The sequence below is a fragment of the Aythya ferina genome, assembly GCF_964211825.1.
Source record: "Aythya ferina genome assembly, chromosome: 3".
Lineage (NCBI taxonomy): Eukaryota > Metazoa > Chordata > Aves > Anseriformes > Anatidae > Aythya > Aythya ferina.
In genome coordinates this window covers 21,821,243-21,847,381 of record NC_140298.1, presented here as the reverse complement: position 1 = coordinate 21,847,381, position 26,139 = coordinate 21,821,243, and the positions used below count along the sequence as shown (strand labels likewise).

The 26,139-nt window shown below is 41.6% G+C and overlaps 2 protein-coding genes across 7 annotated transcripts in view; both read right to left on the bottom strand.

Annotated features, from left to right (window-relative positions):
* Positions 1-3,837: 3,837 nt before the first annotated feature.
* LOC311433351 (required for drug-induced death protein 1) lies at positions 3,838-7,472 on the bottom strand. The gene is made up of 2 exons (XM_084512386.1): positions 7,182-7,472; positions 3,838-5,427 (listed from the first exon to the last, which is right to left on the bottom strand). Exons 1-2 carry the CDS (start codon positions 7,455-7,457, stop codon positions 5,308-5,310), a joined length of 396 nt encoding a protein of 131 aa, XP_084368512.1. The 5' UTR covers positions 7,458-7,472; the 3' UTR covers positions 3,838-5,307.
* A 3,111-nt stretch (positions 7,473-10,583) lies between these two features.
* The window catches only part of MARK1 (microtubule affinity regulating kinase 1), a 56,940-nt gene continuing 41,384 nt past the window's right edge, over positions 10,584-26,139 (bottom strand). Inside the window, exons 12-18 of one of the 6 annotated variants that reach the window (XM_084516184.1) lie at positions 25,452-25,626; positions 24,315-24,508; positions 21,022-21,122; positions 18,726-18,887; positions 17,671-17,925; positions 14,818-14,862; positions 10,584-12,704 (exon numbers count right to left, since the gene is read on the bottom strand). In XM_084516184.1, the coding sequence (XP_084372310.1) occupies positions 12,350-12,704; positions 14,818-14,862; positions 17,671-17,925; positions 18,726-18,887; positions 21,022-21,122; positions 24,315-24,508; positions 25,452-25,626 (1,287 nt within the window). In that variant the 3' untranslated portion in view covers positions 10,584-12,349. The remainder of the gene's footprint in view (positions 12,705-14,817; positions 14,863-17,670; positions 17,926-18,725; positions 18,888-21,021; positions 21,123-24,314; positions 24,509-25,451; positions 25,627-26,139) is intronic. The other 5 variants (XM_084516185.1, XM_084516186.1, XM_084516187.1 and 2 more) reach the window with 5 other exon arrangements.

Here is a 26,139-nt window from a genome sequence, read left to right as displayed (position 1 = left end):
ATTCATCCCTGCAGTGAACCTTGGCTTGTGGCTGGCAAAATCCTGGGAGCACCTGAGTGAGGTGGTGCTGTGTGGTACAGCTTTCCCTGGTCATGGCACTTCAAAAGCAGGCCATGCCAGAGCACTTCCTCACTGCTAGCATTGCGGGACAAAGGACAATAGCTGTTAGGCCTCTGCCATTTCCTCAGAACCTATGGTAAGCTGAAGCAGTAATTAAATGCTCTGGCAAAAAAAAAAAAAAAAAAAAAAAAAAAAAAAAAACAGCAGAAATGAGCTTTGTTCTGCTCCGTGACTCACTGAGCAACGCTGGGGATTTTCATTTTACAAGCGACCTGCTGGGCTGTCGGGAAGTGGAGTCCATTTCTGAGAGAAACCTGGGAGAGGTGGGTGCTCCTTGCCACTCCTGTATATATATATCCAACTTCCTGAACTTATTTGTGTTGCCATGCATTATAAAACATGGTGAAAGGGGTAGAAATGTGAAGGGAACCAGATAGCACCATACCATACCCCTGAAAACCTACACCTGCTTGGTGCAGCAATGGGTAGAGTTGCAAAGCGAGGTCCTGAAGGTAGGCATGCACTTCATCCAGCTCCAACATCAAAGCAAATCTTCCCCAGAGCCACCATGTCCCACCTTTTTCTATGAGAGGGTCCAACACCCACTTTGAGAGGCTAAAAGGATCTTGGAGAACAAGGCTGAGGGCAACCCCTGTTAATAAAATAGCCTGCCTATGCCCAAAAGCTCCTTGGTGAGACAGATTTTCTGGGTTCTGCTGTTGGAGCTGGGCTGGTGAAGGGAGTAGCAAGCCCTCAGGCCTCAGCTTGGCTTCACAAATGCACTGCACTCACTGAGGAGTGAATTACTGATTAAGCAGCAGTGATAAGCAGCAGTAATTGGTAGCCTCAGTGATACAGAGTTCACTTTGAGGAAGAAAATAGTCTTGCATGAATCACCATGTTTTATTGCCACAGCTTTCTTTTTCTTTTTCTTTTTCTTTTTCTTTTTCTTTTTCTTTTTCTTTTTCTTTTTCTTTTTCTTTTTCTTTTTCTTTTTCTTTTTCTTTTTCTTTTTCTTTTTCTTTTTCTTTTTCTTTTTCTTTTTCTTTCTTTTTCTTTTTCTTTTTCTTTTTCTTTTTCTTTCTCTTCAGTGTACCCTCAGTAAGTTTGCAGACAATACCAAGTTGTGGGGAAGTATCAATCTGCCAGAGGGTAGGAAGGCCCTTCAGAGAGACCTGGACAGGATGGGTCAAGGGGCAGAGGCCAATGGGATGAGGTTCAACATGGCCAAGTGCCGGGTCCTGCACTTTGGCCACAACAACCCCATGCAGTGCTACAGGCTTGGGGCAGAGTGGCTGGAAAGCTGTGCAGAGGAAAAGGATCTGGGGGTGCTGATTGATGCCCACCTGAACATGAGCCAGCAGTGTGCCCAGGTGGCCAAGAAGGCCAATGGCATCCTGGTTGTATCAGGAACAGTGTAACCAGCAGGAGCAGGGAGGTGATCGTCCCCCTGTACTCGGCTCTGGTGAGGCCGCACCTCGAGTGCTGTGTTCAGCTTTGGGCCCCTCGCTACAAGAAGGACATCGAGGCCCTGGAGTGGAGTGTGTCCAGAGAAGGGCTACGAAGCTGGTGAAGGGCCTGGAACACAAGTCCTGTGAGGAGCGGCTGAGGGAACTGGGGTTGTTTAGTCTGAAGAAGAGAAGGCTCAGGGGAGACCTCATTGTTCTCTACAACTGCCTGAAAGGAAGGAGTGAGGAGCTGGGGGTTGGCCTCGTCTCACAGGTAACTAACGGTAGGACTAGAGGGAATGGCCTCAAGTTGCAGCAGGGGAGGTTCAGGTTGGGAATGAGGAGACATTTCTCCTCAGAAAGAGCAGTCAGGCACTGGGACAGGTTGACTGGGGAGGAGGTGGAGTCACCATCCCTGGGGGTGTTCAAGGAAAGGTTGGACGTGGTGCTTAGAGACATGGTTTGGTGGGTGACATTTGTGGTAAGGGGATTATTGGACCAGATGACCTTGGAGGGCTTTTCCAACCTTAATGATTCTCTAATCCTGTGATTCTCTTTCTTCGTTTTTGGTCTATTTTAGAGACAGTGTTCTGCAGGTGGCTCACCAATATGCACCAAGTTTTCCTTTCCTCAGGCTCACTACTTTTACCTATCATTCTGGGCCTGCATGGATGGCAACAAAACTATTCCCTTAAAGTTGCACCATGTGAGCAGAGGCCATATGTCAGCAGAAAAAAAGTCAGTGGTAAGCTCTGTGCTGAGCAATTTACGAGCTAAAGTTCATGTTTACCTTTGTGGAAAGTCCCTGCCCTGAATGGGTTGGATCCTGCATGGGGCAGTGAGGGGGGGTTCTTTCTGTGTAGAGGACACATGGAGCACTGCGCTCAGCTCTGGGGCCTCCAGCACAAGGACAGGGACCTGTTGGAGTGAGTCCAGAGGAGGGCCACAAAGTGCTGGAGCACCTCTCCTATGAAGACAAGCTGAGTTGGGGCTGCTCAGCCTGAAGAAGGCTCCAGGGAGACCCTATAACAGCGTTCCAGTATCTGAAGGGGGCCTGCAGAAAAGCTGGGGAGGGACTCATGCCAGGGAGCATAGGGATAAGACAAGGGTGAATGGCTTTAAACTGAGAGTGTAGATTTAGATTAGGTACTAGGAAGAAAATCTCTGTTCAGAGGGTGGTGAGGCACTGGCACAGGCTGCCCAGAGAAGCTGTGGATGCCCCATCCCTGCAGGTGTTCAAGGCCAGGCTGGAAGGGGCTTTGGGCAGCCCAGTCTAGTAGGAAGTATCCATGCCCATGGCAGGGGGGGTGGAACTAGATGATCTTTAAGGTCCCTTCCACCCCAAGCCATTCTGTCATTCTATGATTCTGTGATGACATGTGGACGAATAGGTGGGCATGCACTTCACAAAGAAAATGGAGATGCATCCTGGATGTATGGGTGCATCCAGAGAGTTGCAGACAACAGCTCAGTGTTCAGGTGGAGCCCAGTGATGAGTGGTGTTCCTCAGGGGTCCGTACTGGGACTGACGCTGTTTAGTATCTTTAGTAATGTCACAGACAGTGGGATCAAGTGCACTCTCAGCAAGTTTGCTGATGACACCAAGCTGGATACTGGAGCGAAAGGATGGCATCCAGAGCGACCTTGTCAGGCTGGAGAGATATTAGGGTGAAAATCTGTATTCAGAGGGGGGTAAGGTGCTGGAACAGGTTGTTCAGAGAAGCTGTGGATGCCCCATCCCTGGAGTTGCTCAAGGCCAGGCTGGATGGGCCTCTGAGCAACTTGGTCTAGTGGGAGGTGTCCCTGCCCATGGCAGGGGGTTGGAATTATGGGATCTTTAAGGCTCCTTACAACTCAAAGCATTCTGTGATCCCTCCAACATTGCTTTATTCATAAAATATGAATCAGTTATATTTTTTTTAAAGACCACTACAAAACATATAGTGGTATAACAAAGTTCAAAATTAATCCCCAAACATGCTGACTGTTGTGACCTGTGGGTTTTAGGACCGCTCTGTTCCCACTGCAGAATATGGAGCAGTTATCCATACCCTCTGGCGCACTGGTGGGGCAGATCAAAGGCACAGGTCTGCCCACACAGGGAAGCTCAAGAAAGTTGCAACTAGAAGCCACCACTGTCCTCTGCAGTCAGCTTTCTATACCTTGTCTTTCCTGAGCGTTTGTTTCCTCATAGCCTGGACTCCAGCCCTGTCCCCCTAGGAGAGGGCTGAGGCCACAAGCAGAACAATGCAGGGAAGTTTACACGGCAGCTTCCCCTCTCTGCTTGGGCCACGGCTGAGAAGCTCCTCGCTTGTGTGCACGCTTATGAGCCTAGTTAATCACAGCACAAGGATCACATACTTTTATTTACAGTCCAGTTAGAAAAGAGCACTAAAAAATACTTTTCCATCCTTCTTTTCCAAATCCATTCCATTTGCTACATTTAAAAGAAATACAGTCCAGTGTGCTAAGACATGCAGTTCCCCTCCATTCAGAAAAGGCAAAGAAATCAACCGAGCAGCATTTGTTACATCTCAATTCCTTGATTACAAAAACACTATCAAGACTACAAAGATCTATAATACAGAGAAAGTGCTAGCGGGGAAATCATTTACTGCTACCATGAAAGACTGATGTGGGAGGGAATTAAAAACAAACAAACAAACAAACAAACAAAAAAAAAAAAAAAAAACACAACAACAATTCACAGAATCTTGAAGGCCCTTAAAAATACTTGTTCCTGTATCATCAACAGGAGATTTATATCCCTCGGGGTGTGACATGGAAGCTGTTCCATCCAGCGCTGACATCCTCTGGCTACAACTTCCACATATGGAAACGGAGCCAGCAGGTTACTTGGCCCCACTCTTATACAAAACACGCTGCCCTAAACGGCACGTGTAGTTTTTTCAGATGCAGCTTGTGATTTATTTTTTTTTTCCCCTCCCAATGAACACGACAGAGCTGGGTGTTCTTAAAGCCTCAGTTTCTAGAGTCAGGTACATTAGATATAAACCATGTCTAAAAAAACACTATGTGTATTTCACAGCAGCAGAGGGAAGTTTTAACATATTAATCACAGTGAACCTCTAATGCCCCAAAATCAGAAGACAAACACACCTTGTTTCCTTTCTGGATTTTTACAGCAGTGCTAAGACTTAAGGGCTCATGATTGCCAGTGTTTGAGATGAACAACAGTGATGCAGCAAAGCTCACCATGTCTCAGATCACAGCCCATTTATATCCATGTATATCTTTACATATACTCAATTTTAACCATCTCAGAAAAAGACACAAGAAGCCAAAGGCTACCTCTTACTGATCCTTCCTTACCTGTTTCCTCCACAGCTTTGACTGTCAGACTCAACTCTCATGTTGAGATTCAACTCAGCTCCCCCTGTCAGACTCAACTCTCATGCACCCCCCAACCACCACCCTCATCCTCTACTTCCCTTCACTTCTCTGTCCCTCATCTACCTGCTTTTCCATCCATCCTCGGCTCCTTTTCACACGTAACTTTAGACAACTAGTGCATGTCTGTCACCACTCTTCAGCTCAGTTAGTCCACAATTACTTCCATGTCCTTGCATTTCTTTGACCCCATCCAATTTTAAAGGTTGAAAAGCGCTGGAGATTTTTGCAGGAAAGAGCACCGGGTCCAGGGAATTGGGTTGCAGGAGGGGGTCAGGGCTGTGCATGTCCAAGAGGTTTCTCAGATACAGTCTTAGATGATGATTTAATCCTAAAAAAGCCAAAACAGCCGCAGTCTTCTGGAAAAGGCTCGTGCTCACCCTGTGCTCTAGCGGACGAGCGATGCCACCTGCACGGCCACCCCGAAGGGAGCGGAGTAGGCTGCTGCCAGTCCTTGCAAGCCGACCACCAAGTAGCGACATCCTTTCTGCAGGGCTTTGCCGACGTTCTGCAGGGAGAGGTGTGGGAACAGGGGGGGAAAAAAAGGACAGGTAATGGAAAATAGCTTGCCATAAAATTGTTGCAACAGCCTCCTTCACACAGTGTCCCCAACCCCAAAATAGACTTCTCTCACAGCTGATGAGGGCTTCAGCATGGAGCAATGTTTTACCATCTATTTTTACATATAAATACACACCCACAGAGCGGAGCGGATGCAGCCTCCACAGGAAGTAAGGCTTTTATGTGGATTTCTATTCAGGAATATAAAAAGTTTAAGTTCCTACCTAGTACGTGTGTCCCACAAACACATGCCCTGAGTAACTTTGTGTGCTTTAAGTTACAAACAATGTGCCAAAACAAGAATGTTTTGACCCACCTTCACCTCTGTGTTTAAAAAGTCGTGTGTGCCTGAGAGAAAACTTGCAACGGATTATTAAAACTATAAACCTGATTAATTTAAGTTTCACTTTCAATGGTTTTTACTCATGACTGGGGAATTAATACAAGGTGAGTCAGTTTGGGGAGAAATCCAATCTAACTGTTAGTCAGTTCCACTTTGTGGTTGCCTGGGACTAGATCAGAATTGCCTCTTGTAACCTGAAAAACGCTGCAATGGGGGATTATTTTCACACATCATGAAATCAGTGAAATCCACTCAGTATCTGTTATGTCCCCAAGATTTCTTGAAGCTTGTACAACGGCACTGACACAGGAAAGCCTTCCGCAATGCCAAATGCCATTGTATTTGCACCTCTGGAAACTTACTGGGAGTCAAGACAGCAAAATGGAGGGGACTGGAGGAGGAGACGTGGGGCCGTTCCCGTCTCCACCCGCCCCTGCCCTGCTGTGTCGCACCGCAGGCTCCTTTCCTCCTTCCCGCACTGCACACAACTGACTTACCCCGGCCTCACCCGTGCTTACACAACTTGTTCTTTCCTGGCAAAGCCAAGCCCTGCAAACCCTCCCGGCAAAGCTGGAGCCTGGGCAGTACAGAGGCAGCACCCCAGAGCTGCCGTGTGCCCTGAGCACTTTTACCAGCTCCTTCACACCAGAGCACCGCAGCACGGCCGCACGCTCCCAAAGCCCCTCTGCGGGAACCAGGCGCGTGCTGTGAGCCCTCCTGAGCTAAGGCTGCTTCTCGAAGCGTGCTTCCTGCAACTGGGAAGCCAAACGTGGAGCAGCAAATCCATCACCAGAGGCTGAAGTAAGCGGTTCCCATCCGTCCCCGCTCCGTGAAGCTGAAATACTTGCAGAGCAGCTCGCTACTATGCTGCCGTCTGTAAAGTCTGAGGAGATTCAGAGCTAAGTAACTTTGCCAAGCTGACTGGAGTGCTTTGGATGCCACACTTCACAAGCATATCTTTAACAAAATCACGTGTTTTTTTTTAAGAATGGGGCAGAAAGCCTGTTGTCAGACAGACATCTGCGCTCCCTCAGGTGGGAAATGATCCCAGACACCGGGACAGGACCTTCCTGCGCACACTGAAACTATTTGCTGCTACAACTGCACAAGACGTAGAAGTATTCAAGTAACACGAACAAGGGAAAATAACCAAATTAATAATCAAAACAAGCTCTTCTGATCAGCCCTTTCCTAACCACAGCCTGCGGAGCGGAGGCTGCGGGGCCGCCGGCCGCCCTTCCACGCAGGAAGGCAGCAACAACCCCGACCAAACGGCGGCCGGGAGACGGCAACACCTCGCGTGTTTTTGGCTTGGATTTGCCCTCCCCCGGCCCCCAGGCTCCCCAGACCGCCCTCACCTTGCCGTACTTCTTCAGCCGCTTGCTGTAGGGCCGCTTCCCCGCGGGGGCCGGCGGCCGCAGCGGCTGGTAGGCGTCGGGCAGGAGGGCGAAGCGCACCGTCCTGCCGCCCGCCCCGGCCAGCTCCGCGTCCCGCTCCGGGTCCCGCTCCGGGTCCCGCGGGGGCCCCGCTGCCACCCCCGCCGGCTCCTCGTCCTCCTCCGGGCCGCTCAGGATGCGGACCCGGTCATCGCCGGGCCCCCGCCGGGAGAAGCGGCCCCGCGCCCCCACCGTCATGGTGCTGCCGCCGCCGCCGCGCAGGTGTGGCCCGAGGCGGCCGCTGCCCCTCCCGGGGCGGGACCCGGCCCAGGACCCGGCCCCGGCCCCGTGTCGGTGCCACCAGGGCCCGTTGAGGCCACCTCGCTCCCCGCCGGGCCTGCAGCCAGGTGCTGGGGTTGTGTGTGTGCCCGGACAGCCCCGGCGCTGCGGGCAGTGAGGCACAGTGGCACCGCAGCTTCCCTCCCGAGTGCCAGCTTCAACAGCTTTCAGGTGGCAGAGAGCCTGAAACTTGGCTACCGCATGCTTTGATGCAGCACTTTCGCGTTTAATGTGCTTCTGGGCATCCTGATGGATGAAGTAAGGTTTGATGCTGAAGTGCCAGCGCTGAGAAATAAAATATCAAAAACCCAGAAGCAGCTGTTGAACGGGATCTGTCGTCTTGCTAACCTCAAGCTACCTTGAATATTCTCCAGGGAAAAACAAACAAATTAAAAAAGCATTGATTATATTTCTGGGGATTTTAAAAGTGTTTGCATCTATTATTATTCATAGACCTGTTAATGAGCAAAGATAGCAAAAGATCACCTACTTTCTCAAGAGGGGAAGGCCCTTCCACACATCTGCACCCAACGTGTTTGTTTCATTATCCTGAATTCAGGCATCAAAAACTCAGAGAATGATCACCTCTCAATGAGGGTCTGCTGTCTCAGGTTGCTTGGCAGCAGAGGAAACCCAACATCATGTTCTCCAAGATTAGGAGCTCCAAGGCACCTCTTGGGTGTAGGCCACTGGGTATCCAGTCTCCTATCCAACAGCTCCTAGGGTTTCATTGTAACTAGGTGGCGTTACTGACGGCACTTAGTTCTCAAGCATTATTTTTTGTCCACAGAAGCAGGAGTCCTTTTATGGACCTGCAGAAATTTTGATGTTTTCAACTGGGCTGCATGAAAAAGGACATATGCAGTTTGAAAGTATCTGCATGCCTTACATCAAGAAAGCAAGCAAAAAAGCAACCCCAAAACAGAAGAGTGGAACCACACTGTAGTCTAACTGCTCAAATCCCCATACTCCCCCCAAGCCAAACCTGCCCCCCAAAACACAAGTACAATCAAAGACATCTGAGGAGCTGAGAGATCCCTATCCCCTCTGTGGTGGAGTGGCTCTTACCCCAGCTCGGCTGTGGTCCAAGATTAACTGATACCACATCCCCCTTCTATCACCAGTGGGCAACAGCCATAACAGGTGAGTACAAACAGGGGCTCCCCGATCTCCCTTTGCAGCCAGGGGTCTGGGAAGTACCAGAACCGTACATTCTGGAAGGTAGGGGAATGGCGCAGTTGGAGGAAAACAGCAAAATTGCCTTATCTGAACCATGGCCAGGGCGGAAAAGTACTGACCAGCAATCGTCTTGCGGTCCTATAAATAGTGGTGCTAAGCAAAGAGCCCCTTGAGCTCTCCAGGGATCACAGTAGGCTGTGACCCTCGGTCTCCCCCTGAGCTGGGATGCCTCTCAGGGTATATTTCGTGAGGATCAGGATCATCTGCTTACAAACACAGAGGAAGAGGGGTGAGGAATTCACCAGAATGTGAGGGAAGCCGAAAGTGTGTAATCAAATTTTGAACCCCCCCCAATACACTCCAGTAAGTCTCATGTGAACCTTGCCATTCTCCCATCTTTAACTAAGTTACTCTTCCAATTGTTACTTATGTTGAATCATTGTGTTAAATTGACTAATGATTAAGTGTAATCTAATCTTGTGATTTACCATAAAATATTAATAAATTGCCAGTAAATGAAAGTTGTGTGTGCAGTATCTACTCGCAACACCCTCCTAGATCTGCAGAACAAGGTGGCATTTAACTTCCAGATTTCTCAAGTCAAAGCCACGCTGATAAAATGCCACACTGATCCTCTCTCCCAGGAAAGTCAAGCTACATTTCAGATCCCGGTGGTCTTAGCCCCCCTCCCACACCCAAAGAGTAACTCGTGTAGTAGCTACTTAACAAAGCAGCTGTTGAGGGGCTCAAAAATCAGGCACTGAGGACACAATATGCAGTGCCTTACTGATTTCCACACTTAAGTACACGCTGCTTGCCAATAAAACCAGCAGTTCTGATAATTCTCTTCCTTGGACCTTTGCATCTCATTCCTGCCAGTAACAGGACAAGCTGAATGACGCGTCTGGGTGCAGCACAGCCACAACTTCTGCACTCAGATTGTGCCCTTGCTGAGGCATTTCATGACAAAATGCTGTAGAGAACATAACTTCGCTCACGACCAAAGTAGTAACTTCCAACAAGGCACAAAAAAAAAAGATGGTATTTAACGGGATTTGGGAATCAGCACAATTTCATGCTGCTGGCAGTTACTGGCTATAACACTATTTGCAAAACTGTCCCTTTCCATACAGAAATATTAAATTGGCAGTGGGATGCTGTAAGCGTTTCACGGGAGAGCAGAACTAAGATCTGTAATCCCTGTCCTCTTGAAGTGCTACCTGTATTGTAAGGAACATCAATCCATCTCCTGTTACATGAAGCGATGAACGCCAGTAACAATCTGGGGCCAAGTCAGCCTGGTGAAAACACAGCCTGCAAAGCAGGAAGCTGTCGTAAGCACTTAATCTACCGTCTCAGAGTATGACCTACATTTTTTTTCCACTGAACCTTCTGAAAAGGCAGAGGGTTTTGTTTCATTACTAAGTCCAGGCATGATCTCTGATTCATTTCATGGTTATACCCTAGTGGTGTATTTTCAAGGATAAATGGACATTTGCGGGTCAACTGAGCAGATACATAAACCCTTCCTGAGACCGACTTCTGATGAATTTCTGGAAAGGCTCCCAGACATCCCTTTCTAAGCAGCAGTAAGCCACTGACATTTTCAGGAGACTGCAGAAGCACAGAACTGAGGCAATGCTAATCCTGAATTACCATGGAGGGTAGGAAGTCTGAGCTCGGTAGGAAGCCCTGAGGCTCGGGCTCACCTCCTCCATCACGTCAGGCACTAATACCATGGAGGGTAGGCAGTCTTCACACTAAAACGCTCGCAGACATAATGCGCACCTGCAATCAGAAACCTTTAGACTACACTGGCTAACTGTAGTAAATATTGCACTTTTATAAAGGGCCAACACCAAGTACTTTAGTATGAGAACTGTTCAAGTAAGTTTTAATAGAGTGCACCAGTGAATCAAGATGACTTGCATTGGATTTTGTTTCAATGAACATCAGATAAAATAAAAAAAGGGGGCTACAGTTCTTTCTTTCCAAACATCACCCTTTTTCTAAGGCAACAATACACGTCCATTTCAGAACATAACTGTTACAGAGGAAAGCTACATCACAGTACAGTATGTAAAGTCCATCTCGGTCAAGAAGCCATTACTGAATGGCACACTTACTACACTTACAGCCTTCTAACTTAGGGTTACAGAGTTTACCACAGTTTTTTTTTAATTTTTATTTTTTAAAGTGACAATTTCTTAATGAACTTTCTATTCTTCACAAGAGTGTGCAGATGGGGCCCATATGTTGATATTACAGTAATTACGACATTAAATAACATTGCACAACCAACCTCTATGGTTAATTCAGTACAAAATAACAAGTATTAAAATGTACCAGTACTAGTGGTTTTACATAGTTTATAATCGTTAATTATGAAGGAAAAAAATGTGTTTTTTTTTTTTTCTCTTTTCTGTAGGCAAATGCCTAATTACAAAGCTGCACATTACAGGCATAATGATGTGGAATAAATACAAGAAATCTGGTAAAATATTAAACACAAACAGGTTACATGGGAACAAACTGTACAACCACAAAAGCATAAATCAACAATTTATCATTATAAACAATGTATGTTTAGCTGTAAAATATTATGTGGAATTGCATGTACTCTTTGGGGGCACATATTCCAAAAGCCAAGCTAATTCCTGAGGTGGTATTATTAACTTATACAATTGGTCAACATTTCAGATTATCTTGTGCTATTAAACAGTCCCAATATTAATATACTTCCATAAAATGGAATTTATAGTATTCTGAAGGCAGCAAACAAGTGATATTTTACACCATGATATTCAAATGAAATTATTACGGTTCTGCATTTTGGTGCTACATTTGTTAATGGGCCATGGGAGTAAGCACTGTAATTTGCAGACAGAACATCACTTACGCCTGGTTTCTGTTCCCCCAGAGCTCTGAGCTGGCCCAAGGCAAACCAAAGTTTTTAAACTGTAAGTGCCAACACTGTAAACGTTTGTATTTCAACTAAACACTGTCCAATAACAAGGATAAGAGCCAAAGATAAGCAGGAACAGTCTTGTGTAGAACAAAAGCCGATTTATTCATCGACTTTTGGTTCAAATCACGAACAATCTTTAAATAATTAAAAATGGTCATGCTACAGTTGTGAAAACTATTTTTGTGCATTTGACTCAGGACACAAGTTTGTTTTTTTGTTTTCTTTTTTTGTTGTTTTCTTTTTAAAAAAACAAACGCATGATAAAGGTAAGACTTATAAAACCACCAAAAATGTAAATGATAGAGAAGAACTTTTCCAACTCAAAGCATCAAACATACATTTCTGTGCAGAAATCTAGACAACTATACAAGATCTGAATTTAAGCAGTCATCTTTTTATTATACAACTCTATGAACATAAAATGAACAGAATGCTCTATATACTTACCTGTACATGTGAACATAACTTCTTCAGCTACAGTTTTTTAATATAGGTCATACTGGATTTAACTTTACAATTCTGAATAACTATGTATAACCTTATTGCAATAAGGGCAATTTCTACATGGGGAGTTTCACAGGCCAATCACATTAGGTGTAACCAGTACATTCAAAGTGTAGATCATGTATGAATCTTCCCTGATCCCAGAAAATTTAGTTTCTCTTTACAGCTTAAGCTCGTTTGCTATCTTGGATGCAATGTTCTTAAATGCAATAGAAGTCCCAGATATTCTCTTGAAACGAACTCCATTGAGTGACAATCTTGGCAGTTTGCAGACCTCCATCTCCCACTGAACAAGGCTATCTTGTCGTGCATCACCATGAACGCAGAAGAGCAAGAACCTCTCTTTTTGTTCATAATCACAGTTATTAGCATCTAACACTTTCCGAATCTCTCTCATCATATCGTTCGGGTCCATAGAACTAGTGGTCTTCATACTCCACGTGAACCGCAAGGAACGTGGCTTCGAATCTTTGCTATCCTCCTTTTCCCTGTCTTTTGGCTCTCCAGAAACACTCCTGGAAGAAGTGACATATAGAACAGTCAAAAGTGAAAGCAGTACAACCAAGAGAAAGAAGAGAAAAACAGTTCTTGAACAGGGGTTTCTAAACTGCAACTGACACACCACTACACTAGTCACATGCAAGCTAATCCAAAGCATTAAATGGGTACTATTGGAAGAGTTGTGCACCATCTCCTGCACTCAAGTGCAATTTGGCACAGCACTGGGAGCTGCTGCCAGCACTGGTTCAGCTACCAGTGGTGGCACGCGAGCAAATGGCACACACACGAGTTTGGAAACCCCTGCTCTAAAGCATTCTGATGACAACATATGTAATGATAACTGCAGACAAACATTACTCCATACTGCTCCAAAGAAAGTGGAATCTATGTAAAGCATGACTGAAGTTCTGCTGATTTCATGATCTGCAGCATGCCATACACCAACAAAACTGAAGTTGAGGGACACAATCCCGAGGCATAAATCATACTGTAAAAGCAGCAGAGGAAATAACCCCACCCTGCAATTCACAAGTCTTCACTTAATTTCCCCTCACCTTTTTTCACTCTTCCCCCTTTTCTCATTTGTCTATTTTTGACCTCTCTCTGGTTCAGAAACCTTATCATGATGTGCTTTATTTCAACTGATGAAGCAGAATTTTGTGCTTCACCACAAACACACTTTGCTTGTCACCGACTGAGAAACCCAGCCAACAGCTTTTTTTTTTTTTTTTTTCACCCCCGCAGAAGGAACAGTGGCTTGTAGACAGTTTTTTAGCTGATAAAATGACTTGGACAAAATTCCAAGTACGTAACTCCCAGTAAGTGTTCTTGCAATAACACTTCCTTACCATTGTAAAAAGTATTTTGAGAAACAGCACTAATTATTTTAGAGTTTCAAGTTATTCTACAGCCAACTATTTCTGTTCTTGTCCCAGGTATTTCAGATGCCTGATACCTCCCCATCCATCACTGGGAAAAGTGAGGGGGGAAAGGTGCTGCTCTCATTTTGTCTATAAGCTGTTGCTATTCAGAGAGGAGCCAAAATAAACATTTTTAATTTAACTTTCATCGTGAACCCCTGAGAACCACATCAACACTATGGGATAGAGCATGATAGGGATAGGATCTCAAACAATTTTTAGCCCAAAACAGACAATGTAGGATGAGAAAAAGTAGAGGAAGCTAGAGAATGAAAGCAAGAACTGAAAGCAACTTCACACTTAATTTCATTTCAACATTTGATTGATCTCTTTTCCCTTTCTATTTCAAGACTATACAGCTAGTAGACTTTAATGTAGGTAAAACATGCTGTGCATTAAATAATGTATCCCATTAACAATCTGCTTTTATTTTTTTAAATAAACATTTACTGGCTCTGTTTTGAAAATTAAGTCAACGACTTTGCGTACTTGACCAGTTTAGAATGCGAACTGCAATGCCTGTTCTTCAGATAGCATAAAAAGAAAAAGGTTACGCACTATGCTAAGCACACCAAAAATGCAGAATAAAATGCTGAAAGATGGCAAAGGAGCAGATATATTGGAAAATGAGCATATGAAGGAATCACCTACAGATTTGTGTTAGGCAGTTGCCATACAAATTCAATGTTTAGCAATCACCACCCTTTTTTGTCTGAATGTCACTTAGTTTCTCAGTGCAAAGTGGCATTCATTTCTCAGGCACTGTAGGATCTTTACTTCTGGCAACCAGCAGCTTTAGTAATAAACAAAATATGTAACTACAGTAAAAATTTAATATACACATATATACAAACACACACACAAATTATACTATGTTTTCTACTGAAACCAGAAGTAAACACCATGAAATATTTATAAGCCAAAGCATGATTTTAAGTGCCTAAATAATTAGTTTACTCTTACAGGGGGCATTATTATTCAAAAGAATATACTTAAATTAGGTTTAATATTAACGTACTTTGCAAAAAAGCAAGAATGATGGGTAAAGGCCCTCACCAAAACCCCTCCCACCCCAATCCATAACATTTTTAAAATGCAGATTACTTGAGTTCTATTCTATTTTACATCCTGATTTAAAATCTTTAAGAAATCACTTAAAGCTTGATGCAAAAGATCTAGGAGCGAAGTATTAATAGTGGCTCCTCACCTTGAGGTGTCAGTTCTGCCACTGGCTTCGCCTTCACTTGGATCCCTCAAAACAAAGTTAAGGTTGAGATTCAATGATAAAGGTGAAAAATAAAAAGTTAAGAATAACCTACATCTAGTACAATGTTAAATAGCTACTGAACAAAAAAAAAAAAAAATCAGCATAATAATGTCAAACCTAATACTGTTTAATAGTATTTTTTCACATCTGTAATTTTAATTTCCCTTTATGATACCTTCACCTCTTTCAGCTCTGACACATAATAGTTAAGATTTTAATTTTCCTTTTTTTTTTTAAACTTGTGGTAAAATTAACATGTTGTTCTCAACCTACTGCAGACAGAGCAATTGCCACACGTAAGTCCAGCAAGCACGAACAGCAGTCAGCCAGGGTGGTCCAGGGGGGCTCCGCTCTGTACCCTTTTGAGCCAGGCTTTTCAGTCCCGAAAGCACTTAGGTGCATGCCCACGCTTAAATAGACTCACATCATTAAAGATAAGGCATGCCTAAGAGTTTGCAAGACCAAATGTTTGGGGCCCAGTTCAGAAAGGTTACTTCAACATCTGCTCAACTTTAAGCACATCAGCTGTTATACTGATTTCAGTAGGATTACTGGTGAGCTGTAAGTTAAACATATCTTTTCCATCTTGTTGAATTACAGGTTGTACTTTATAAAGGAACTACTTTGTATTGTGCCTTTTTAGTCTGGAGCAGCTTGAAAAACATTCACAGGCTGTACAAGCAACCTAGGTACGCTCCTAATGCTGCAGTGCAAACATTTTGAGAACACAATTATAATTAGCTTATTAATTTAATACCTTCAAAACAAATACCTTAGGAACTAACATCAGAGAAGTATCATTTGTTATAAAACACTGATACAAAATATTTTCAATATCCATTAAACATCCCCATTATGCATTTATTTTACATACTTACCAGAAAACACATTTACATTTGTCAAAAAATAAAGTAAAAAAAATATTTCATGACACTTTCTAATCAAAATATGCTTTAAATCATTATTTCCTAAACAGTACAGATGTTAAAGGCATGCAAGTTACGTGATGCCAACTGAAAGAACAAAACCTCCATGTATGTAATCCCAGACATTGTAAGTCTCAAACAGCAAATTTAAAAACAAAGCAGAATACTGAGGCCTTCACTATAAGCAAACATATTTGTCATTTGACATTTTTAGCAGTAGCACACCAGTAAATTGCATAGAGTTCTATAGAACAGATTGTTTCAATCAAAAAACACAATTTATCATATGCTAATTTTATGCTAATTTTAAATATGCAGTTTACAATAATATTGCAATGTTGCAGTTTAACGTAATGACTGTGTTAATCCTTCCATCCCTCTTCAAAAAAAAAATTAAGATATTATTCTTCACAAGAAAGCAATGAAGTCTAACATAAAAACCAGCCTCTGCTCATGAAACTGATGAGTTACTTATCAGAAAATACCTTTCTTCATATTTGGAAATCTACAACTGATAACGCAGTTAAGTAACTTTACTGCATCTTTCATAGAACAGACCCTCTCCCAGCAACTATGTGAGTGCTGGAGATACCAACAGTGGAGAATCATAGTTCTGTATCTTCAGGTTTCTGAAACAAGAAAATTATTCACATACTGTTTTTATCTTTTTTTTTTTTTTTTTTTTTGGGGGGGGGGAGGGGAAGCGTCATCATAGGAGGTATTACTTCAGACGTAATTGACATGATTTCTGCAGACCAGGTTAAGTTACTTTTACAAGGAACATCTCTGCATTCCTAGCTTTTGCTCTTCTTTTTTTCCCTGTGTAACATCACCTTAAGCAATTCATGTTCTTGTACGTATGGATTTGCAACTACAAGCTTAAACTAGCTTTGAATTTATCCTTCTTTTATGCACAAACTAGAGAATTCAGTACATAGCAGTATGATTCTGCAAAGAAAACAGATGCTTCCAAAACACAATTCTGTTGCAAAACTGACAGCAGAGCAGTAAGGACACATCCATGAATAGGCTTAAGAATTATAGGTAAATTGCTGTCACAGGAAAACTGAAAATTAAATCTTCTTTTGGGAAAGCTATTATGACTGCTAAGTGAACAGTCACTTGAAATCAAACAGTGTATTTAGAAATCTTCCCCAGCACCTCTCCTCACATTATTATTACTGTCAGCATCATCACTGGAATGAATGTGGTTCCAGGAGCCTCCACTGCATGTGTCCTTTTTCTTCTTTCAGAATCCTGAACTTAGTTTCGAAGACTTCTTATTGCATCACAATAACATGATATGAGAGGCTGCATGATACTGAAATATTGGTATTTCCAGATATCCAGATTTCTGCCCACTTCTAAGCTTCTCATTTATTCACAGAAATGTAATTCCCTGAAATAATTTGTAAACACTAAATCCCTCTAAGCACAGCAATAAATTCATTGCAAATACAGCCCTTGCAGCAAACTGCACCCAGACTCACTAGTTAATCATTAAAAAGTAAAGTATCATTAACATTAATGACTCATTTTTAAGTCACTGCTTTCAGTATTTAAGTTCATTTCATTTTAACTTAAAAGTAGCATCTTTTATCTATAAAACATGAAGAAAAAAAAACATTTGAGAAGCATTCTCTTGCTCTTTTAATATAAAGGAACAGGAGAATAGCTGGTCAAACATGAATGGTAACTGTAGACACAGAAGTACAAGGCAGGTTCTGGAAGGAACACAAAACAAGCAGTATTCTGACTAAATTTACATTTAATTCAGACTGTTAAACTGGAAATTCTCAATGACTTTGCAAATATGTCCCTAGTTATAGGCTGGGCACTTTTTTTTCTTAGAAATCGAGGTACTAACCTGCGAACAAACTTGGAAGTTATCTTGCTTATTATACCAGTTGATGTCCCTCTTCTAGCATGTGCAAAAGCACCGGTTTCATGTGATGGTGAGGCAGGTGGTCCATTGTAAGTGGCATTACGCCGCTCCCTTAGCTGCTCACCATGGAAAGTGCTTCGACTTGAACTCCCCCGAGGAAAGCGGGTTCGGTCTGGAGTAGTAGTGCTAATACTATGAGCAGACGGGGAAGCAGCAGGCACTCTTTGAGTTGCACTGCTGGGAAAACAGAAGCATAAATAAAGAGAAAGACTATGCTAGAAACCCTCCTACATGACAACCATTTCTCAGAGATAGAAAAAAAAACCTGCTCTCGATTTTTTCCCCTTTTTTCAAAACTGAACCCACTATTGATTGTTAAGATTCATGCTTGGAAAAAAAATCAAGAGAGATTTTCAGTGTAGAATCCACCTATCTCATGTATTAAGAGCAATTAGAAAAGTACACACAAGTAATAGGACAAAGGAGAAAGGTTAAAGTCTTTAGTGAGATTTGAAACTATTTCCCAGCCCTCTTCCTGAAAAACATGTTAATCAAAACCTTTAACATACAAGCATTCCAAAAACTTCAATATTTCTGAAGAAGTAACCAGCTGGCACAAATAAATTTTTAAAGCTATTTGGGCAGTTAATAGCAAGAGCAGCTACATTATGGTGCTTTCAGATAGAAATAAGCTTAGTAATCTCCAAAACCAAATGGTTAACATTTCAGTATTTCATATGAATTTACAGTGGTCTATGTTGTATGGTCCTGTCCAAATTAGCTAAATTTAAAACTAGAAAAGTTTTCCAGGAGCTTCCAGAGGGAGGCAGTCAAGGAACTTCTTTAAATGTACACAAACAGTGTGATGATCAAAATCAGTTTTAAATCATCTGTAACACACCATATTACTTAAGAAACCTACTGTTTCAAAACAGAATGCAACAAGGCAGGTTTAAATTGATTACAAACATATTGGGAGTATATAATGAACTGAGGAACACAATTTTTTAAGCATTAAAGAAATAACAATCTGTTACCTTGGCCGGTAAGCTTCAGTGCCATCTTTGATGGTTGGCAGTGTAACTTTTATAGGATGACCAGAGGCAGACATAGACTTTTGATGTCGAGGCCGTGTTGATACAGCCGAAGCTACTGCAGAGCCTGCAGAAGATGTGCTACTTGCAGACATTTCTGTTAGACTTTTATCACAGCAGCAAGGCAGGAGGGCCAGATAAACGAAAGGGGAAAAGAATAGTTAGAGTAAAACCCTATGGAAAGTGATTAGTCATTTTTTTCATTTAAAACATAGCAAGTGCTGTTTAAGTAATCATAAGACAGCGTGACTAAGCTGCCTCCTTCAGCTGTAGTAAAGAATACGGAATTGTGAGTAAACCATTAAATGTTCATCAGTATTGTACACAAGAAAGTGTAAATCAAGCTACTGTGTATGTTAAATTGGGCCTTTTCATTCCTCCTGCAATTAAAGCTTTACACACGTGTTATTTGAAGTGATGAAGAAAGACTATGCCAGCTACATGGAAATAGTCAAAAAATGCTGAAAAAATATCATAAAAGGCTTAAATGGAATCTCTTTTGCCAAGTGAATACCTTATTTTCAGTTAAAACTCAAAAACCTAAAACTCAAAGCATGTTTTACTTGGAATTGCTGTCACATTGTCACTTGGTTCTTTAAAAACACAGTCACTTCCAAGTTTACTTTTCCTCTGGACTTCTGCATGGCGCATTAAGGAAAAGGTGACCTATGGAAGAAATCAACTCACAGCAACCTGCAGCAACCACCCAGCAGCCATGAAAGCAATTCTGAATTATGCACCCCCCCACCCCAACTTGTTTACCAAAAAGTTCCAAATTTTGCATTTTCTGCAAGTGGTTAAAATATTCTCAGGAGAGAAAGTTGTTCCCTTTAACTCTGAGTAAGTATTCGAAAGTGTCTTTAGCCAAAATGTCTTTAGCCATTAAACAAAGGCATTACATTTGTATGGAGCAATTAAGACACTGTTAGCCTCATGTCCATATTTTTTTATCACTTTGCTTTCTGTCATGGTAACACACTCTGGAAAGCTATGCATTTGGAATTATGCGTACCATAATGTTTGGTACTACACTTCTCAAGCAACACAAAAATGTATTATTTCTGAAAGACATCTTCAATACCTTGGAGAATATCAATATGCCACGAAAACGCCTCTGACAACGACAGCACTGGAATTTGCAAAACCCTCTGGTGATCAGTACCAGGGCTGCTGTGCTGGCTATCTTCCAAGAGATGAAAACCCTACAGACAAATGATAACTAAAACCCCCAAACCCCCAAACCTACCGTTAAATAAGTATTGTAAGTGAAATAAAATTTTAAAAAGCTGTAAAAGCTCACTCGGGAGCTTACTGGTCTGACTGAAACAAGATCTCAGTATGCTAGTTTAAATCCCCATAAAGAAAGCTGCATTGCCCCCTGGGGCTGCAGAATCCCTCAGGCACAGAAAGGCTCTTCCCAAGTCTCACAGAGCAGCACCTGCAGCTGCCTTCCACAGAGAACAGAACAGGCTACTCTGCTTCAAGCAAAATATTCACCTTCTGCATCAGCTCTTTCCCCCAGCCACTGCTAAACTGAGCTGAACCTTTCACAATAACAGTTCCTTCCATCAGTATTTTTATTTCTGCTTTGCCTAAGTGGCAAGGAAAGGATGAAAGTAGCAGAACTCTTCTGTTATGAATTTTTAAAAACAAAGTCAAATGACTTCAGCCAAACTACAGCTTTGCCTCCATAAACATAAGTGAAGTTGCATTAATAATGTATTAGCAACAACAGTCCCAAAGCTAAACCATATCTGTAGCAAACAAGTAAAGGTTTCAGATTCAGACTATTCTGATGATGGCACAAGATGTTCAGCTACACCAAACAACTGAAACAAAAATTCTTCCTCATTTTTCAAAAAGAACTGAGTATATTCATTCCACTGATGAAAAGAAAAACAACAACAACAACAACAACAAAACAAAACAAAAACAAAAACACAGTGGAAAGCACTGCAGTCTTTTTTTTTTTTTTACAAAAAAAAAAAAAGCACTTTTTGAGCAATTAAATGGGGAACTGAAAGAGGATCCAAAAAAAACCAAGACAAAGGCAGATCTACACTTACAATTTTAAATTTCATCACAAATCTAGAAGCTGTGGTGGAAGCAAAGATGAAAACACACAGTAAACTTTGTATTTTACACCATGCTTCACACTTGTGTTGATTTATTATATAACCTACTTCTATGCCTTAGTCTGCATATCCCAATTAACAATGCAAGAAAAGTTGAGGAATACCTGTTGTCCTTCCCATTCTGTATTGCAGAATAGCGATCTGAAGAACGTTCACAAACATAAGTGTTCCTTCTTGTCATTCCACTGCCAGAAAATACATTGTTCTAGAAGAAAATTAAGACCAAAATTAAATTACTTTGTTGTCTTCTACTACGTATTATGTTAAAAAAAAAAAAAAAAAAAAAAAAAACAACAAACCTGAGCCTCCGAAATTAAAACAGAATTTCAGCCACCTCTAATGCTTTCAAATGTACTAATCTGTCAACACAAATCAGTTGCATCAACAGGTATTCCTCCCCACCCCATACCTCATTCACCACCTCCTTACTATGCCATTGAAAGAACACTAAGAGAAAGCATAGTGAAACAAATGTCAACACAACTAAGTTTCTCTGAGTATTACTATCCAATTCCCACATCCTGCACTGCTGAATTATTTCACTCTGCGATCAAGAGCTGAAGCAACTAACTGAAATCCTTGAGAACACATGCACCTGGCTCTTTTCAAGGCTTTCCTGTGCAAATTAAGTTGCTAACTAGAGCTCTACTCTTATGGTTTGTTGTTACTCTGTCAAAAGGGTTTTCAAGAGAAAAAATAAAATAATATTAATCTATGTCAGTCAACCCTGAAATTATCATGCAGAACACAGAGGAATTTTACTGTAAGAATTTACATAAGATGTGGTAAATGTCTTGTAGTAATGAACAATGATGGGACCTTCTCTCCCTCCACTACTAATTTTAGTTCGTGTGTATTTCATAAAATACCTGCAAACATTCTCCTCCTCCTCCTGTTAATCACAAAATAGCTGCTGAAGACTCGCGTGATTCCAAAATACACTAGTTTTGATAGAACATCAAAAACTGCAAGATCTATTGTGGATTTATGACACCCTCATCAACAGCTTTTCTGCTTTAGTATCTTCCCACAGAGATTCTTGAATAAACTGTTTCAAAGCCATTTCATAAGGAAAATTAACAAAGACAATAAATATTTTTGAAATTGAAGTCAGACTAGAATCATAGACTAATATGACTGTTAATATGACTGAAGGTGATAAATATGTTGAGAAAGCTTGCCTTCCCTACACTATACTACCCTCAAAGCTGCACACAAAAGAGTACAGATTTTCCATGTTATAATAACTATATGTTAACTTTAAGCATTTTTCAAAGAATAAAATAACTTCTTTCTGTGTAAGCTGCTCAACCGTAACTACTGTTGCAAAATCAAACATCTTTATTCCTTAATCTTGCCCATCACAAAGCTTAGCACAAAGCCCTCAAAATAGTAATAGATGTAAATTATACTAATATAAATTTCAGTATTTGTAAGAAAATCAATTTCTCAATCTTCATAGCAAAGATATTCTATTTAACCAGATCTCACAAAGGAGAGAAATGCTTTTGACATACCAAGTTGTAACAAACATGACTAATAAGCTTTGGGGCAATATAGTTTTGGGAAAGTTCAGATATGAAATCTAAACTTAGAAGATGCAAAATTTCTGCACGCAATCTATGCAGCCTTTATGTCAAAGGCTCTGTGCAGGAAAAAAATGGTAAAAATTTGTAAAAAAATACTTAAAGCATCTCTGGATGCACTGAATACAAAGCCTGCAGGATGTCAAATGAACTTCAGTATTTGTTTTGTTTAAAGAGAATCCTAGTAGAAATGCGTATGATCTTCACAGAATATCCAAGATAGAAGACAGCAAGTACAATCCCAAAGGTAATGAGAATTCCTGCTTCCTGCCTACTGTACTAAAAGGTGGCCAAAACTTTTGTATTTAGTAGAACTTGTCTTAAATAGCAAAAGCTGTACTTCAATCTTACTTAACATTATAGCCCGTGCATCCTTTTTTTTTTTTTTTGATCACGAATACCTGCTCCTATGCAGCATTTCATCATTTGCGTTCCAAACACTTATAATACTATGTATGAACTTCCAAAAGACAAAGTAAATGCTTTCACATTAGGAGAGAGAGACTCTCCTACTTAGAACAAAGATGTCTAAGGCAACTATATGACAGTGGTTTATGAAACAACACACGATACGATAACTTCTGAATTAGCAAATTGATCATTTCCTAACAAAAGTATAAAGAAAAGAACAAGACATCAGAGCAGCCGCACCAAAAGGAATCTAGGGGTTCTGGTTGACAGCAAGTTGAATATGAGCGAGCAGTGTGCCCTGGCAGCCAAAAGGGCCAGGTGTACCGTGGGGTGCATCAGACACAGCATTGCTGGTCGGTCAGGGGCAGGGATTGTCCTGCTCAGCTCTGCACTGGTGCAGCCTCACCACAAGTACTGTGTGCAGTTTTGGGTGCCACAATAGATAAGGAGGACATAAAACTATTAGACCATGTCCAAAGGACGGCTACAAAGATGGTGAAGGGTCAGGAGGGGAAGATGTACGAGGAGCAGCTGATGTCCCTGGGTTTGCTCAGCCCAGAGCAGAGCAGGCTGAGAGGAGGCCTCAAGGCCCTCACGAGGGGAGTGGAAGGGCAGGCGCTGAGCTCTGCTCTCTGGGGACAGCGACAGGACCCGAGGGAACGGCATGGAGCTGGGACAGGGGAGGGTCAGGCTGGGGGTTAGGGAAAGGGTCTGCACCCAGAGGGTGGTCGGGCACTGGGACAGACTCCCGAGAAAAGCGGCACCGAGCCTGCTGGAGTTCAAGAAGCGTTTGGACAACGCTCTCATATATTTGGTTTAATGTAGTCCTGCGTGGAGCCAGACGTTGCATGTGATGATCCTTCTGGGTCCCTTCTATTTTGGGATATTCTATGATTCTATGACATCAGCAGGCACACAAATAAGGGAACAAATGCTTTGTTCCCCCTCACCTCATCTCATTTCTGAAGTCCAAAATAAAGTGGTTTCACAAAGACAAACAGGCATATTATTAGAAAAGATCATTCAGATGAAATCTCCAATTCAGAAAGTCCCTTCCTTGTGGATAACACAAGCATTAGAAACCAAGGACACTCAATATTGGCTCTGATCTTACATTATTTTCCTAAATATTCACAGTTTGTCTTGACAGACCTTCATTTTACCCAAATCCAGACGTTCTCATGCTTACTGTTATGTTAGCATTACAAAAAGTTGCAGGGGGGAAGGGAAAGGTTTATTTTAAGACACATTCACTGTAGCCTACTTCTGTCTGCCAGAAGTTACCAGAAATAGGCTTAGTAGCTTATTCAGTAACCATTATGTCTATAGTAACATTATGCTGCAGATTCTGTTTAAATAGAGAAAAATAAACACAACAAACCAAACGTGCACACACTCACACTGGGAACCGTGGTTGATTTCTTTCTTTCTGGACCCACAAGTGGACTTGCAGCCATCTCTCCTTTGGATCCCACTGTAGTGCTGCTAAGTTTGCGTGACACATCTTTGTCCCAGTCTTCTTTCTGTTCACTTTCCACACTGTTTGCCTGAGCCCTTTTTGTGTATGACACAGCAGGAGGAATTGATGGACCAACTGCCAAAGAAAAACAATATTAATAATACCTAAAAATAATCTCTTGCCCAAAATAGTTGTTTTTTTTTTTTTTTTTTGGATTCAGTCTAAATATAATCCCCTATCTGAACAACCGTGACTGTAAACTCAGAACATATGCCAACCTATTAGACTGAGCTTTGACAGTCTAAGTTCTTTTTATCCACTCTCTACATTACTGATGTGCAGTTCAGAATTAGTTCACATTTCATATCAGTATGTAAAACTTAGAATAGTTTTAATTCTCAACCTTAAACCAATGCAATTCCTGCAGTATCATTTTTAAAGAGAAATCAGAGGAAATTGATTTTGCATTAGTACTTTCACATCAGCTGATGATCTCTTCCACAATATTGGTTATTTTACTTTTTTTTTTTTTTTTTTTTTTTTAAATGCCACACTAACGCAGAGGGAAAATACTGGAAAAATTAGAACAATATAAATTAGGCAAAAAGAAGGGCCAAACAATTTTAAAATGTTTCTAGTATCTGACAGTTCTCTCTATGAGAAAGAAAATTTTCATTTAATGTTTTATATATAATGCACTCACTTTTGATGTAACCACTTTCATCTGAAAATGCTTCCTGAACACTTGGTCAAATTGTTGTCTTGAGTAACAAACAAACTCCAAATGTACTGCTAAACATAGTGGTTTTCAAGTTTGAGTTGGTTCAGATCAGTATTTTGCCACTACCTACTAAACAGGAAACATCCTCAAACTCTTATTTAGTGAGTCAACCAAATAACAAATCCAAAAAAAATAAATCCATAAATTACATTGATCTAGATTTACCATAGAAACGTTCATACAGATAAAAGCATCACAGCGGAGCATGACAAGAAGACAACAAATGCACAGAGTGGTGGACCTGCCAGGTTCACAAAACACTGCACATTCAGACTTAAATTGTGTATGTTACTTTACTTGTTGGAATGTCATCCCCACCATGATCACTGAACCGCCGTTGTTTCTGATTAGTCGATATGCTCCGTTGGACCTTCAAGTGAGCAGGAGACTGCACAGAACTGTTGTTGAGGTCACTGCTGGGACGAGACCTTTGACCCAAGTTGCTGCTGGAGAGGGAATCACCTCCTTCAAACTACGACAAAAACATTTTTTCAAAGCATAAACAGAATTCATCATTACCAGTACTTTTACAGCATAATAAGTTGAAGAGTTCCAATCAAAAATGCTATCTTTTAAATTTAAAATTGTATTTGGAGTTCAGCTTTCTTCAAGATGAATTTTATCACTTCAGTGTTTTGTGTATTTTAGAAAACGTATCTAAAGCTAAGTTAATAAATGGTCTAAATAAATAATTAGAAGAATCTTGACAGTAGCAAAAGTTGTGTTGCTTCAAAACTTAAGCCAAAGTATTGCTCTCCCTGCCCTCCCCCCCCACTTTTTTTTTTAATAAGTTCAAAGAGAATTTGTAGGACTGAGTCACAGCGTCTAAAAAAGCCAGTATTATCGATCCAGGGATTCTTTATAGCCTTTGAAATGTCTTTATAAGGTACATAACTCAGGTGCTGGTTTGATGATACCTAAGAAGTATAAATTGTAAGAGCAGTGGAAAAGAAATCTCTTCTTCCACGCAGTTAAAGTTAAAATC